Source organism: Haliotis rufescens, unplaced genomic scaffold, assembly GCF_023055435.1.
Source record: "Haliotis rufescens isolate VD_foot unplaced genomic scaffold, xgHalRufe1.0.p SCAF_1, whole genome shotgun sequence".
Classification (NCBI taxonomy): Eukaryota; Metazoa; Mollusca; class Gastropoda; order Lepetellida; family Haliotidae; genus Haliotis; species Haliotis rufescens.
This window is the reverse complement of record NW_025963779.1, coordinates 77782076-77794282: the sequence shown is the minus strand read 5'-3', so window position 1 is coordinate 77794282 and position 12207 is coordinate 77782076. Positions and strand designations below refer to the sequence as shown.

The following is a 12207-nucleotide window of genomic DNA, read 5'->3' as shown; positions in this document are numbered from 1 at the left end:
CCCGTTACGTGACATTCATGTACATGTGCAGCTTTATCTTCAAACAGACACCGATTAAGAGTGTGAATGCCACAAATTGCCCAGTATTATCCATAATTATTATGCATAACATTGTCCTTAGCACATCGAGGTATGTCGAATATTTTCGGACGGTTATAGATAATAATAATCATCATGTTCATGATTGTTTCAATTTATTATGATAAGCGATCAATACCATCCAAATCCATCAAGTGGCATGTTGGCGAATTGTCCGAAGAAATATACATGAAGAGTAAAATAGTAACGTTCTTAAAACTAAAGACACTGGTCCGAAAGTGCAGTGCAATAAAGTCTTCTGATTTTCCTCGACATCGCAGCTTGACAATAGTAATGAAAACACCAACTGGATTAAGGAAACACTACGCTTATCCAGGGAAATGACCCGTAGATGCGTTCGGCACTTACGTTTTGCACCCTTTTTGTTCCGTACTTACACCCTTTGTATAGAAGTACATGTATTGGACACGTGGTCTTGTTCAGTTTACACAGCATGCTAACCAGCCCATATTCAAGATATCCTTGCTTGAGTGTTAAGTTGTATGTAAAATTATTCAGACAAACAGTCAACGGATGTGCTATACGTGTCGTTATACAATATCTTTGAGGTCTGTCCACGTTCTGTTGCCATATCTGACATCTCATTTTAGTTGCAAAACCTTGCAACATTCCGACAGCTTTCCAAGAGTTAAATGAAAACCTGACACGTACACTACGACTGAAGTTGTATATGATCAGGTGCAGTCCAGATTGCATTACAATATATCCAGGTTTATTGTCAGATAGGTTGACTCTCCACAAATCTATGCCAGTTGTGCCAGGTGCCAGTACAGTAGACTGATTATGTACACTGATTACTCTTTGGCGCTGAGGGTATGATTTGCCCCTAATCCTTGTCCATTATTTCCTCGTGATGCCATGTGTAGTTATGTAAATGAGGAATGATCTGAAATATGACCACTGGCTTTCACCTGAAGTTGCCATTTGCTTGGATGCTCGTTGGGATTTCGGTTCAAAATGGGTCCTCAGCAACCTTTGCTTGTGTCCCAATCGGGAGTTCGGGTTACAATAGGTCCTCAGCAACATAGGTTGGTCTCCCCGTCGGGAGTCCGGGTTACAATAGGTCCTCAGCAACATATGCTGGTCTCCCCGTCGGGAGCCCGGGTTACAATAGGTCCTCAGCAACCTGTGCTGGTCTCCCAGTCGGGAGTCCGGGTAACAATAGGTCCTCACCAACATATGCTGGTCTCCCCGTCGGGAGTCGGGGTTACAGTAGGTCCTCAGTAACATATGTTGGTCCCATACATATCCCTCATTCTGTTAATCTTTATTCTCATTAAAACCTATGTAATCGTAGACAGTCCATCTGTACCTATTTTACGGGACAACTACGCATGCGTAAAACCTACGCACAGGACGTCACAGGTAATGTCATTCAATCTCGCCACTACTTTGCCCCTTATTCACTGTTGTTCGTGCTCCTCCTTCCTCTCTCGCTGGGAACGTAATTCATCTTGTTTAACACTGCATTCGGCATTCGGCATGTCGGCACGAAGCAATGTAAGTGTTAGACGATTTCACATGAGCACGGATGTGGTGCTGACAAACCTACAATCACAATGAGGCTATATTTAGACTAGAGAAACGTGATCAAAACACATTTTACCTTTATAAACCCAGCCGCCTTACTAAACCAAAAGGACGATAATTCCTCTGGCCATATTGATTCCAGGATAAACATAGTTGCAAGTACCACTTTGAATATGTTAGTCTGTCAAAATCCCTTTTCAACTAAACTAATATGCCTTAACTAACCTTAAAACAGCGCCGGTGTTTGGTTCGGTAAATATGTAAAGTTTTCCATATTTAATTCTAAAACATCTGCTTTTATGTTCCCGCAGCAAACATTACTTTGTCGTCCATGTCGTCCATCACCATCACATCAATTAGCTACTGTGGAATCCACAATACCTTTTTGTGTAACTTTCAGGGTTGCCTTGAGTAGTTTAGGCACTCAAGGAGGATAGGTTATGAAAGTATTATGATTAATTATTACTCGTAGTTGATGTGAGTACGTACTTCCTAATGTAATAAAAGTGTCGTTGTTAAATAAACCCGAAACCCGTTGACATAATTAAATGTCTTCTGATCCATTAAATCGAGCTAGGGAATGATTGTGTCAAATTCGTATTGTCGAATATGACAAGCTCTGTCATTGCCATGCAAACAGCTGATATTCCTGTGAAGGCATTACCATTGTTTTGTAGTTGATTCACTCATGGGTATTTTATATGCAACATATTTCAAACCCAACTTCATGGCGCTCGGCATAAGGGGGCTAAAACAAGGACTGGTCGGCTCGGAGTCAGTATACTGTGTCTGAGTGGGGTATTCATGTTAAACTGCGGCATGGTATTTCAGTGAGCTAGCACTATAAATCGGCATCAGTCCGGACTAGTACAAGCAGCCACACACACACACACACACGCACACGCACACGCACACGCACACGCTATATGAGTGCAATAATCTTGGACGCGACTTTAAACCCCATTTCACCTCACCTCACCTCAAACCTAACTTCAAGTCTGCGCCAATGCTCATTTCGACATGTTACATGGGACACTTAACGTTGTCAACCGATCTCGAGGGGTGTGCGGTGCGATGTACCCTGTGGGTGAGCCTATAGCTATAGTACATCACACCATATGCCCCGAGGAATCTGTTGACAACGAATTTATCTCACCGTCATTCATACAGACCCGTAATATGTGTCCGAAGTTTCACTGAGTGAAACGCTTTGATTCAGCCATTTTGACAGCTAGCAGACGACGCAAACGAACTGAATTACTATACGAGATGAGCAAGTTACCTCGGGTGTGTTTCAATTTATTTCTCAGCCGGGTACTTGGGCGGGCTACATGAGCGGGAGACATGGAAAATAATTGCCCGCTCCTAAACCAATCAGAAGCTAGTATTTTAATGTAGTGTGAGATATAAATCCTGCCTCTGTTAACACGCTCCTTCTTCAAGAATATACTCCTATGTATAAATTGGACTAAGCAAGAGTTCAGAACAAAGCGGACAAAAAATCAGTTACACGTGATTTCCTGGTCTATTTCTGGTTAAAAGATTTGATGAAAAGAAACTCCGGACTTCAATTGAGAAATGACCTTCATGCTTCAACACAGTTTGACTCACACAAACTTCTTCTGGTCGTGGCGGTGGGATAGTCTTTAAGGAGTGATTATAGCGTTGGTTCGCCAAGCTCAATTTCGCGGGTTGGATTCGGGGATACGGCAGATTTGACTGAAATCTTTCCTAATCACATCGGCAATTTAACAGACATATCGCGATGAGGACAATTAATTATTCTTAAATGCCTGTTGACAAAGGACAGTAAAACAGGAATGTAAATATCACAGTTTAGGTAGAAAACAAACCAAAGTTAAAACAAATAATCTTTCAATAGATAAGACAGTATAAATTAAAAACAGGTTGTAGACCACTAGCAACCTAAGCTAGACCACCTTACTAAGCATATTAGGGATTATTAGTACGATATCTTGACGTTCCGTTCTCAAAGATTAACTAGTCTTCAACTGTATTTTGTTAGAAATACATACAAGCGTGCTCCGTTCGTCTGTTTGTATGTACACAATCGCTGTGAGACCTGTAGGACGTGTTGTTTTTTATGCTTGTTACCTAGGACACACAACTCAGGTACTGTACCAGATCATGAGGAGTAAAAGCTACATTACGGTGCGAGCCTGCAAATTCCGCTCAATATCGAAACTCCTCCAACGTGGTGTACTATTTAAGTCATGATAGTCTGTTTAACCTGACAGGAGATCTCTGAGGCCTGTATGTTTCTCGCAAACTAAAAGTTACATAAAAGTCGGACATTAATAACCTCTACCTCATACCTTCTTATCTAATACAATTGAACTATGACTTCAAACCCGATATTCAGCTATGTGAGCATTAAAATCACGTTTGAGTGTGTGAGTTAGAAATAGAGACTACTGGCCCACTTTGAAATATTGAACTTCAGTGTCCCCGATTTAAAATGTGATCTCTCAAATTTAAAAGTGGCCCGTGTACGGTTCAGCATCACAAATAACATTCCATTGCCAATGACCGCCGTCATACAGTTGGAATAGTGCTGAGTGTGGCGTTAAACAAGGAACCGACTTAAATCAGGTTGGTACTTCACAACACTACAATCCCCGTAAAATCAATCATGATATATTTGCATATAATTACAATTAGGGAAGCAAAGCCTAATAGGCCATTTTGAATAATGGATTAAGCTTTCAGTGAAGATCTTACAGACTACTGCATTGTTCTTTACTATCCAATAGCCAAATTAGAGGCAATCTTGTCGAGACGGGTAATACCCATTATCGATGTTCATCCGGGAAGCACCGTATAAATACTGATATGGTGCGTTGTACGGGAACATGCACGTGTCGTTGTATACAGAAATTAGACAAACACGATATGAACCTGACACTGCAGTCTTTTAATAGAAAACTAGAAAAATAATATGTTTAAACACTTAAAATAAAAATATTGACATGTCATGTCTTCTACTTTGGGTGTCTGTACATCTATGTTGTAAATTGTTTCTCTGGTCTGAACGCTTTGGAATAACTTTCACAAAATCATTGTCTTTACGACCATTTTATCATTATATGTATAAATATTTTCTAAAATTCTATACTGCACTACAACTTTGATGTTGATCTTGTAGAGAATGTTGGTGACAGGACAAGGCAGGGTGTATTCACGATCTGGTTCGGTATGGCTTTGATTCCAGAAAATTCAGTTAACCATTTGGGATCCGTCACGGAGTTGGGGTTTGCCTTAAGGCCCTGAACACGTGCAACCGGGTCGACAAGACACGACATTCTTGTAACCAATGGCATAGCCAGTGCAAGTTCTCCTATAGCCGGTTCTGTAGGATAAATAAATGAAAATGAATTAGATGTTTTCTACACTATTTCACCTGTGCCAAGTTGAAATTAATAACATGTGATGCAATCGATCGCATGATTCATAAGTGAATATTATTAATCATCACACGTGCAAGTAAATAACATATGATGAATGACTTATATTATATCTAAGCTACACTCATTCACTTGGGATAATTACATTTGATTGTTTAACGCCGTCTTATGTATTTCAACAATGTGACTACGGCCTGTAAACAACTGAGACTTGACCAGGCAAACCAGTGCTGGTTATTGCGAACAACGTCTCACGATGTCTGGGTAGTGGGACGATAACACGCTATCAACCGAGACACCTGATCTATCACTATATACATTTAGTTGCCACTTACGACAAGCATAGACTGCTTTGGATCTATTCTAACCCGGAATTTGATGAAATGATTTCAAAGTGAACATTTGTACAATCTCACCGGTATCTGTTACACCTTTCCAATCTCCAAAAGCCACAACTTGTGGTATATCTTTGAGAATACGTTGTATATTTCCATATTCTGCAATAAAAATGTCAATTCAATTCAAGTAATAACATACACACAAAATAATTAGCCTTAAGATGTTCCACTCTGCCTTTGATGTGTGGTGGAGTGTCAACAGGTGAAAGTTGCAGTTACATGTACCTGATTTTGTCATTTGGGACTACAAAACAAGTTCGAGGAAATCGAAAATTCGGAACACCCGATTCTACTGATCTTTGACGATAGGTTGTTGATGTGTATATACTGCAATAAAAATGTCAAGTCTTTGTAAATGAACACATTTCAAGAAATAACTTACACACAAAATAAGTAGCCTATTCGATGTTCCACTCAATTTATTTAACGCCCACCCTGCCTTTGATGTGAGGTGGAGTGTCCACGGCTTTACAGGTGAAAGTTGCAGTTACATGTTCCTGATTTTGTCATTTTTAGGAATACAAAACAAGTTCGAGGAAATCGAAAATTCAAATAATGACAAAGGATTGAAGGAATTCAGCTGAACTGGACAGACAATTACTTCAATTACAGAGTTAAACACATCAAAAATAAATAAAAAATCAACAGTGGCCTTACGGTTTCTTGAACGAGACACGCTCCGTTACTTTGCACTTGTCACAGAAGCAGTCCCCGACTGAAAGGAAATAAGATACTGTACACGTATGCACACCCACGGAAACACAACAAAACACAGCCACACAAACATTCGCGCAGGCGCGCTCACTTCACTAAGAAATACAGCAGCGTGACACAACACCCTGCATCAGTTCTAGATATATTCATGTTTTATGAGATTCTATTAATTCAAACATTAAGCGAATTGTGTCGTGAGAGTCACGATATCTGAGGAAACACATACATTTTTGGCATATCAGAGCAGATTTTAGCAGTAAAAGGGTTATTGTGTGAAATTTGTGGATATGTTTCTTGAACACAAAAAAGTTCAAATTAATGGAATTAATTCTTTTAACATGATTGAGTCGCTTCAAAACCAACTTTATCACAAATCACTTTCAATTCAAACGTGAGCATAATGAAAGAAAGTGTAACCCAAAAGAATGTATGCCCCTCTCGAAATCCACGCCCAAGCGCTCTCCCTGAAGGCGAGGTATGTTGTTGCTATGTTTATTACACATATGCTATCAATATTTCAATCACAAAACTTGCGTAGCTTTATTCCATGACCCTTCCCCTTACGTTTCCAAACGTGTTTCGTAACGCATATCCTAATCATATACACAACACAACACATCACAACGCACAACTTAAAGATCACTGGTATTTTTCATTGATATTGATATGTTGGCTTTCGGGTTATGAATAAAGGCAATGCATCGATAGATAGATAGATCAGTCGTTACTCCCTTTTATGATATAAAGGTATGGTTGAAAGGTCCCCGAACAGTTCTTTTTTTAGGAAGAGCTAAACACGAACACGAATGATCTTTGACCCAAGTTGTGTCTGTAGGTGAAGGCAGCAGACACTTTTGGCAAAACCTAATCTTGAGTCTTCATGAAAATTAAACACTTCGCATTTGTCACTCATTCAGTCAAAGTTAGACATATTATCTCATGATTCCAAAATTTCAAACAACTTCCTATTTGCCGTGTCAAAAGGTCCAAAACTTTCAGTAGAATCGACGGTCATATGAACATGACCGATAGGCTTTCTGTACGTCAAAATATAACACGTACACATCACTGTCATTGCCCTTATCTTACCCATCATTAGACTAACGGCATCGATATGAAAAAACAACAACATTCAAGTCAAGAAACTTTACACTCAATTTCTCATGAATTCAGAATATGATTAATAAACGCTACTGACTCTAAATGGACTAAGCCTGTCTTACCGAGTGACTCCACCAGTCCAAGACAGATGAGGACCACGCACAGTTTCAGTACAGCTGCCATGGATGTTTTGCCTCCGTGGACAACACCAGACTGGTATATGTGAAGGCCGCCTCAAACGTTTAACCAGTCGTAACATCGTATGCTACGTATAATACACAGGGCCAATAAGACTTCTCCTTAAACCTCATATAGCTGTGCATTATAAAAAAAAACATGTTATGACCCGAGTATATCTATATTTAGAAAACAAGTCCCGGTAACCTTGAAGTAAATGTGCACAGTTTCCTTCAGGAAAATTTAGGTAAAAGAAAAACAATGCACATATATGGTGTGCATCTAAACTTGTACACATAATTACACACTGGATATATACTCTCCAAGAAAGATAGAGAACATTAGAAAATAACAAATGTTTGCAGAAATGCAAAGAGATATCGAGAAATCTCTGCTAAATGCAGAGTCCATTGTACCTTTTCGAGTATATCATAAGCATGTCATAAGCATAGGCAAGTCAATTGTTCACCTAAAACTAACACGTGAACACACAGCACAAGTAAAAATAGTGAATTGCATCGCACATACTTTTTGTCAATTTAGCGTCAAATTTGGAAATGACCTCCACATGTCTACCATAAAACATGTTTAAAGATTCTCTGAGGCCTTGAATGTTGTAAACAACTTTTGAGCAAGAGTCGTATGACGTCCTATGACATTTTCGCAAGAAATGCATGCTCGATTGCACCTACAAAGCTGTGAAATGTAGTCGTAACGTGCAGGTAAAATAACCTATGACATTACTCCTTGCAACGAGACTTACATTTTGTTACTTATAAACGCTCTGTTAACAGTGTATGTGCATCGTTTGTTTCTTTCATGGCATTGTGAATAGATGGTTTCAACGAAATACATTGTTATCTGAGTTTGAAATTGTACATAAACTTGAAAGAAAACGGGTGAAAATATCTGTGCTGTAATAACGGTAACACTGTGCATGAAGATCGAGGTCATTGCATCACAGTTTTAGAATTTTGACAAATATTACAGAAAAGACGATTTTTCCAAAAACGTATAACTCCAATCCATATGTCTACAACTACGTATCTGGTTGTGCTAAATTTAACAATTCTGATTCGCAGCTGTTTGTTTGTGATATTGGTGTTCGACAGGGATATTGTCTCAGTCCTTCTTACTCTCCATGTTTATATATAAATTCGCGAAAGAAATAGAGACTGAACAAAAGGACATTCTGGAATATCTGATACATCGTCACGATTGTATGACAGTATTTTACACATGCTATGCAAAATCTCTTCCGCTCAAATGTTTATTCCACTGAAACGAGAGCCAGACGATGATTTTGACGGAATAGGTCTCTCGTTCGGAATAGCCCGGGTTAACCTTTTCAAGGTTGCATGATTAGAAAAAAACATTCCGTCTGTCATTTCCTGATCTGGTAGGCGACGCTCTGATTGGTCGTATGAAATGTGGTTCTGACGTGACCCGTAATGGGATGTCCTCGGATCTTTGTATAGCGGTAGCGAGAACTAAGATCTGATTTAAATGAGATTGTGGTGTGACAAACCTAGAAACAAAATCGGGATTCAAACCAATCGTCATAGGTTTCTGGCGTGCCCAAGGGACTTAACCCTGAACAGCAATCGAATCCCAACGCCACCTTCTAGTAATGATCTCCCCCATAAAGATCCGGGCTAGTATTGTTCTTAACCAACCCATGCTTGCAGAAAGAGGCGTCAAGCGGGATCGGGTGGTCAGGCTCGTTGACGTGGTTGATGTATGTCATCGTTTCATTGATCGATGCTCATGATATCAATCACCGCATTGTCAAGTCCAGACTCGATTATTTACCGACATAAAACAAGAAACAAACAAACAAGAAAAACTTTGAAGAATTTTATGAGATTGGTACTTCCTGACACCACAAGTCATGGAATATAAGTCATGATGTATTTGCAAAGAATTTCAATTAAGATACCAGAGTCTAATAGACCCTTTGGAATATTGGATTAAGCTTTCAGTGAATATCTTATTTGCATCGTTATTTACTATTCAATAGCCAAATAAAGGAAATCTTGTCGAGGCAGGGAATGCTCATCATCGATGTTCATCCGGGAAGTACCGTTTAAATACTAATTTGCTTCGTTGAACGGGGTCATGTGCGTTCAATAGAAAACCAGAAAAACAGTCTGCTGTGGAATGACGTACACGTAATCACCATCTTAACGACAATTTTATTATTCTATATGTCAAAATGTTCTGAAATTCTAAGCTGCAACATTGATGTTGACCTTGCAGAGAAAGTAGGAGACTTTGGACAAGGCAGGGTTTATTCACGATCCGGTTCAATATGACTTGGCTTCCAGATGCTTCAGTAAAACAGACTCTTTTAACTTGACGTCTTTGGACACTTGCAACCGAGTCGACAAGACACGAAACTCTTCTTGTAGCATAAGGGATAGCCAGTGCAAGTACTTCTGAAGCCTGTTCTGTATTTGTATGACAAATGGATATGTCGTGGATGTTTTCTTCAATATTTCACATTGGCCAAGTTGGAATTGATAATATACTGAACAACAAAAGTTCCTGTGACATTGAATAAGATTCAATGCAAAGTTATGTTTTTTACCAAATCTGAAACAATTTCGGTTTGCAACAGAAAAAAGTCTCCTGTAAGTGTTCAAATGGTTTAATTTGCCCAACTGGCTTCAGAAAATGCGTAATAAAAACATGAACATGCCAAAATGTCAATTTACAAATCAGTAGCGTGTGTGTCCACTTCTGGTTGCGATGCAAGCAACACATCTTTGTCTCATGGAATGAACCAGGCGTCGCACAAAGTCCTATGGGATATCTGTCCATATCTGCTGGAGCATGTTTCGAAGTTCCTGGAGTGTCTGTGGAACACGTGGTTGACGTCGAAGGCGCCGATCCATCTCATCCCACATGTGCTCGATTGGTGAGAGATCAGGGGAGCGAGCCCGCCAGGGGATGACATTCACGTTGTTTTGTTGAAGAGAATCCTGAACAAGTCGAGCAATATGAGGCCGGGCGTTGTCATGTTGAAAGGTAATGCCTGGGCCATCACGACGCAAAACCGGTAGAACAACAGGGCCGATGATCTCGTCGCGTTAGCGCTGTCCATTGAGATTTCCCTCTACCATTATCAAACGGTTCCTCTGTCTTGCTGTAATCCCACCCCATACCATAATGCTGCCGCCCCCGAACCGATCTTCTTCCATGACACAATGATTGACGTAACGTTCACCTCGACGTCGGTACACTCGAATCCGTCCATCGCTGTGGCTGAGGTGACACTCTAGGAGACTCGTCAGTGAATAGAACTTGTCCCCACTGCATGGCCGTCTAGCGTAGACGTTGTCTGCACAACTGTAGACGTGCTTGACGGTGGTTTCCTGTCAAAATGGGACGTCTGGCGGGTCTTCTGGCAAAAATCCCTGCACATCTGAGGCGACGACGTAAGATATTCGTCGAAGGCCAGGGATGCTTCTTACAGTCACTGTTGCTGGCTGGAATCGATTTCGTAGGTGTGTTCGAATCCAGTTGTCTTGTCGATTATAGGTTACGCGTGGCCTGCCACTCCGAGGATGGTCTCTGACTGCATTCGTCTGTTGCTAATGTTGCCATAAACACCAAATGGTGTTTCTGTGGACGTTAAATTGTCTTGCAACATCACGTTGACTCGATCCTGCTTCAAGCATACCAATGGCTCGCAGACGCTCATTTTCGGACAGGCGTGGCATTCCGTAATGTTGAATAATTGCGTAATTTTGTTGTTTTTCTGAGTGGTTGTTGTCAGCACGATGCTTAACAATGCATATGGAATCCCGTTAACGCACATGTTTTTATACCCATTCTTGGGTAGTGAAATGCATGGGGCTTGCATAAAAGTAAACTTTTGCATGGAATGCATGCTTTTCTGTAGCAGTTGCGTTTTTTGACTTGATTCCATACATGTACTACAATACTGAAAACCAAACTTTACTTGTTTGAAAAATACACTAAAATATTGGTGTCACAGGAACTTTTGTTGTTGAGTATATGTAACAATCGATTGCATGATTCAAAAGTGAATATTATTAATCACATGTGCAATTTAATAACACTTGATGAATGACAAGTGTTTTATATTATTTCTAACTGAGCTGATATACAGATGTGGAACACAAAAATTCAAGACCTGTTCAAGGCTTTCAACTTTTTTTAAATCCTGTACACTACTTATTAGTCAAACGACCTAAAAAGCAGTATGAGCCGTATTAATAGTTTTAGTACATGTACATTTTGTAGTAATTCGTGAATGTTTAAAGCTATTTTGGTGATTTTCAAGGCTTTTCAATGTTATGACTAAAAGAGAGAGAGAGAGGGGGGGGGGGGGGGGGGGGGGGGGGGGGGAGGGGGGCTCAAAACACCGTATTCATGCTCTAATGTACACAATGCACCACTGTGATGATATAGTAGGTCACCGCAGTCGCCCGTGACGTGATGTCAGACAAGACACTTTCCTTGTTGGGGTTATGTCTAGACGGTACACTACAATGTCCATTATGCTAAATTACCTTTACTTCGGTGATCATAACGTGACTTAATTTTGTTCTTTCATCTTCAAATTCCCGACGACAATAAATACACCAGTTTAAAACCATATTTAACAAAGCTTCCATGTAAAATTAGTATAATCAAATCTACAGGTAACATACAATTTACCTCCATACTGAAAAGCAGTATGCGTAGCTTCATTCTATTCTACCTTGACAATGTGAAACGCGAACTATTGGATG

General features: G+C 40.0%; 1 protein-coding gene across 11 annotated transcripts in view; it reads right to left on the bottom strand.

Annotated features, from left to right (window-relative positions):
- Window positions 1-177: 177 nt before the first annotated feature.
- Window positions 178-12207, bottom strand: part of LOC124147880 — a 42207-nt gene continuing 30177 nt past the window's right edge. For 6 of the 11 annotated variants that reach the window (XR_007222690.1, XR_007222692.1, XR_007222693.1 and 3 more), the window contains 4 exons: window positions 7390-7582; window positions 6110-6167; window positions 5471-5551; window positions 4546-4999 (listed from right to left, as the gene is read on the bottom strand). Coding sequence is in view for 5 of the 11 variants with exons in the window: in XM_046518697.2 (XP_046374653.2) it covers window positions 4909-4999; window positions 5471-5551; window positions 6110-6167; window positions 7390-7450 (291 nt within the window). In the remaining 6 variants the exon portion in view is untranslated. Of the gene's footprint in view, window positions 1648-4545; window positions 5000-5470; window positions 5552-6109; window positions 6168-7389; window positions 7583-12207 lie in introns of those variants that run through there. The other 5 variants (XM_046518700.2, XM_048401375.1, XM_048401374.1 and 2 more) reach the window with 3 other exon arrangements.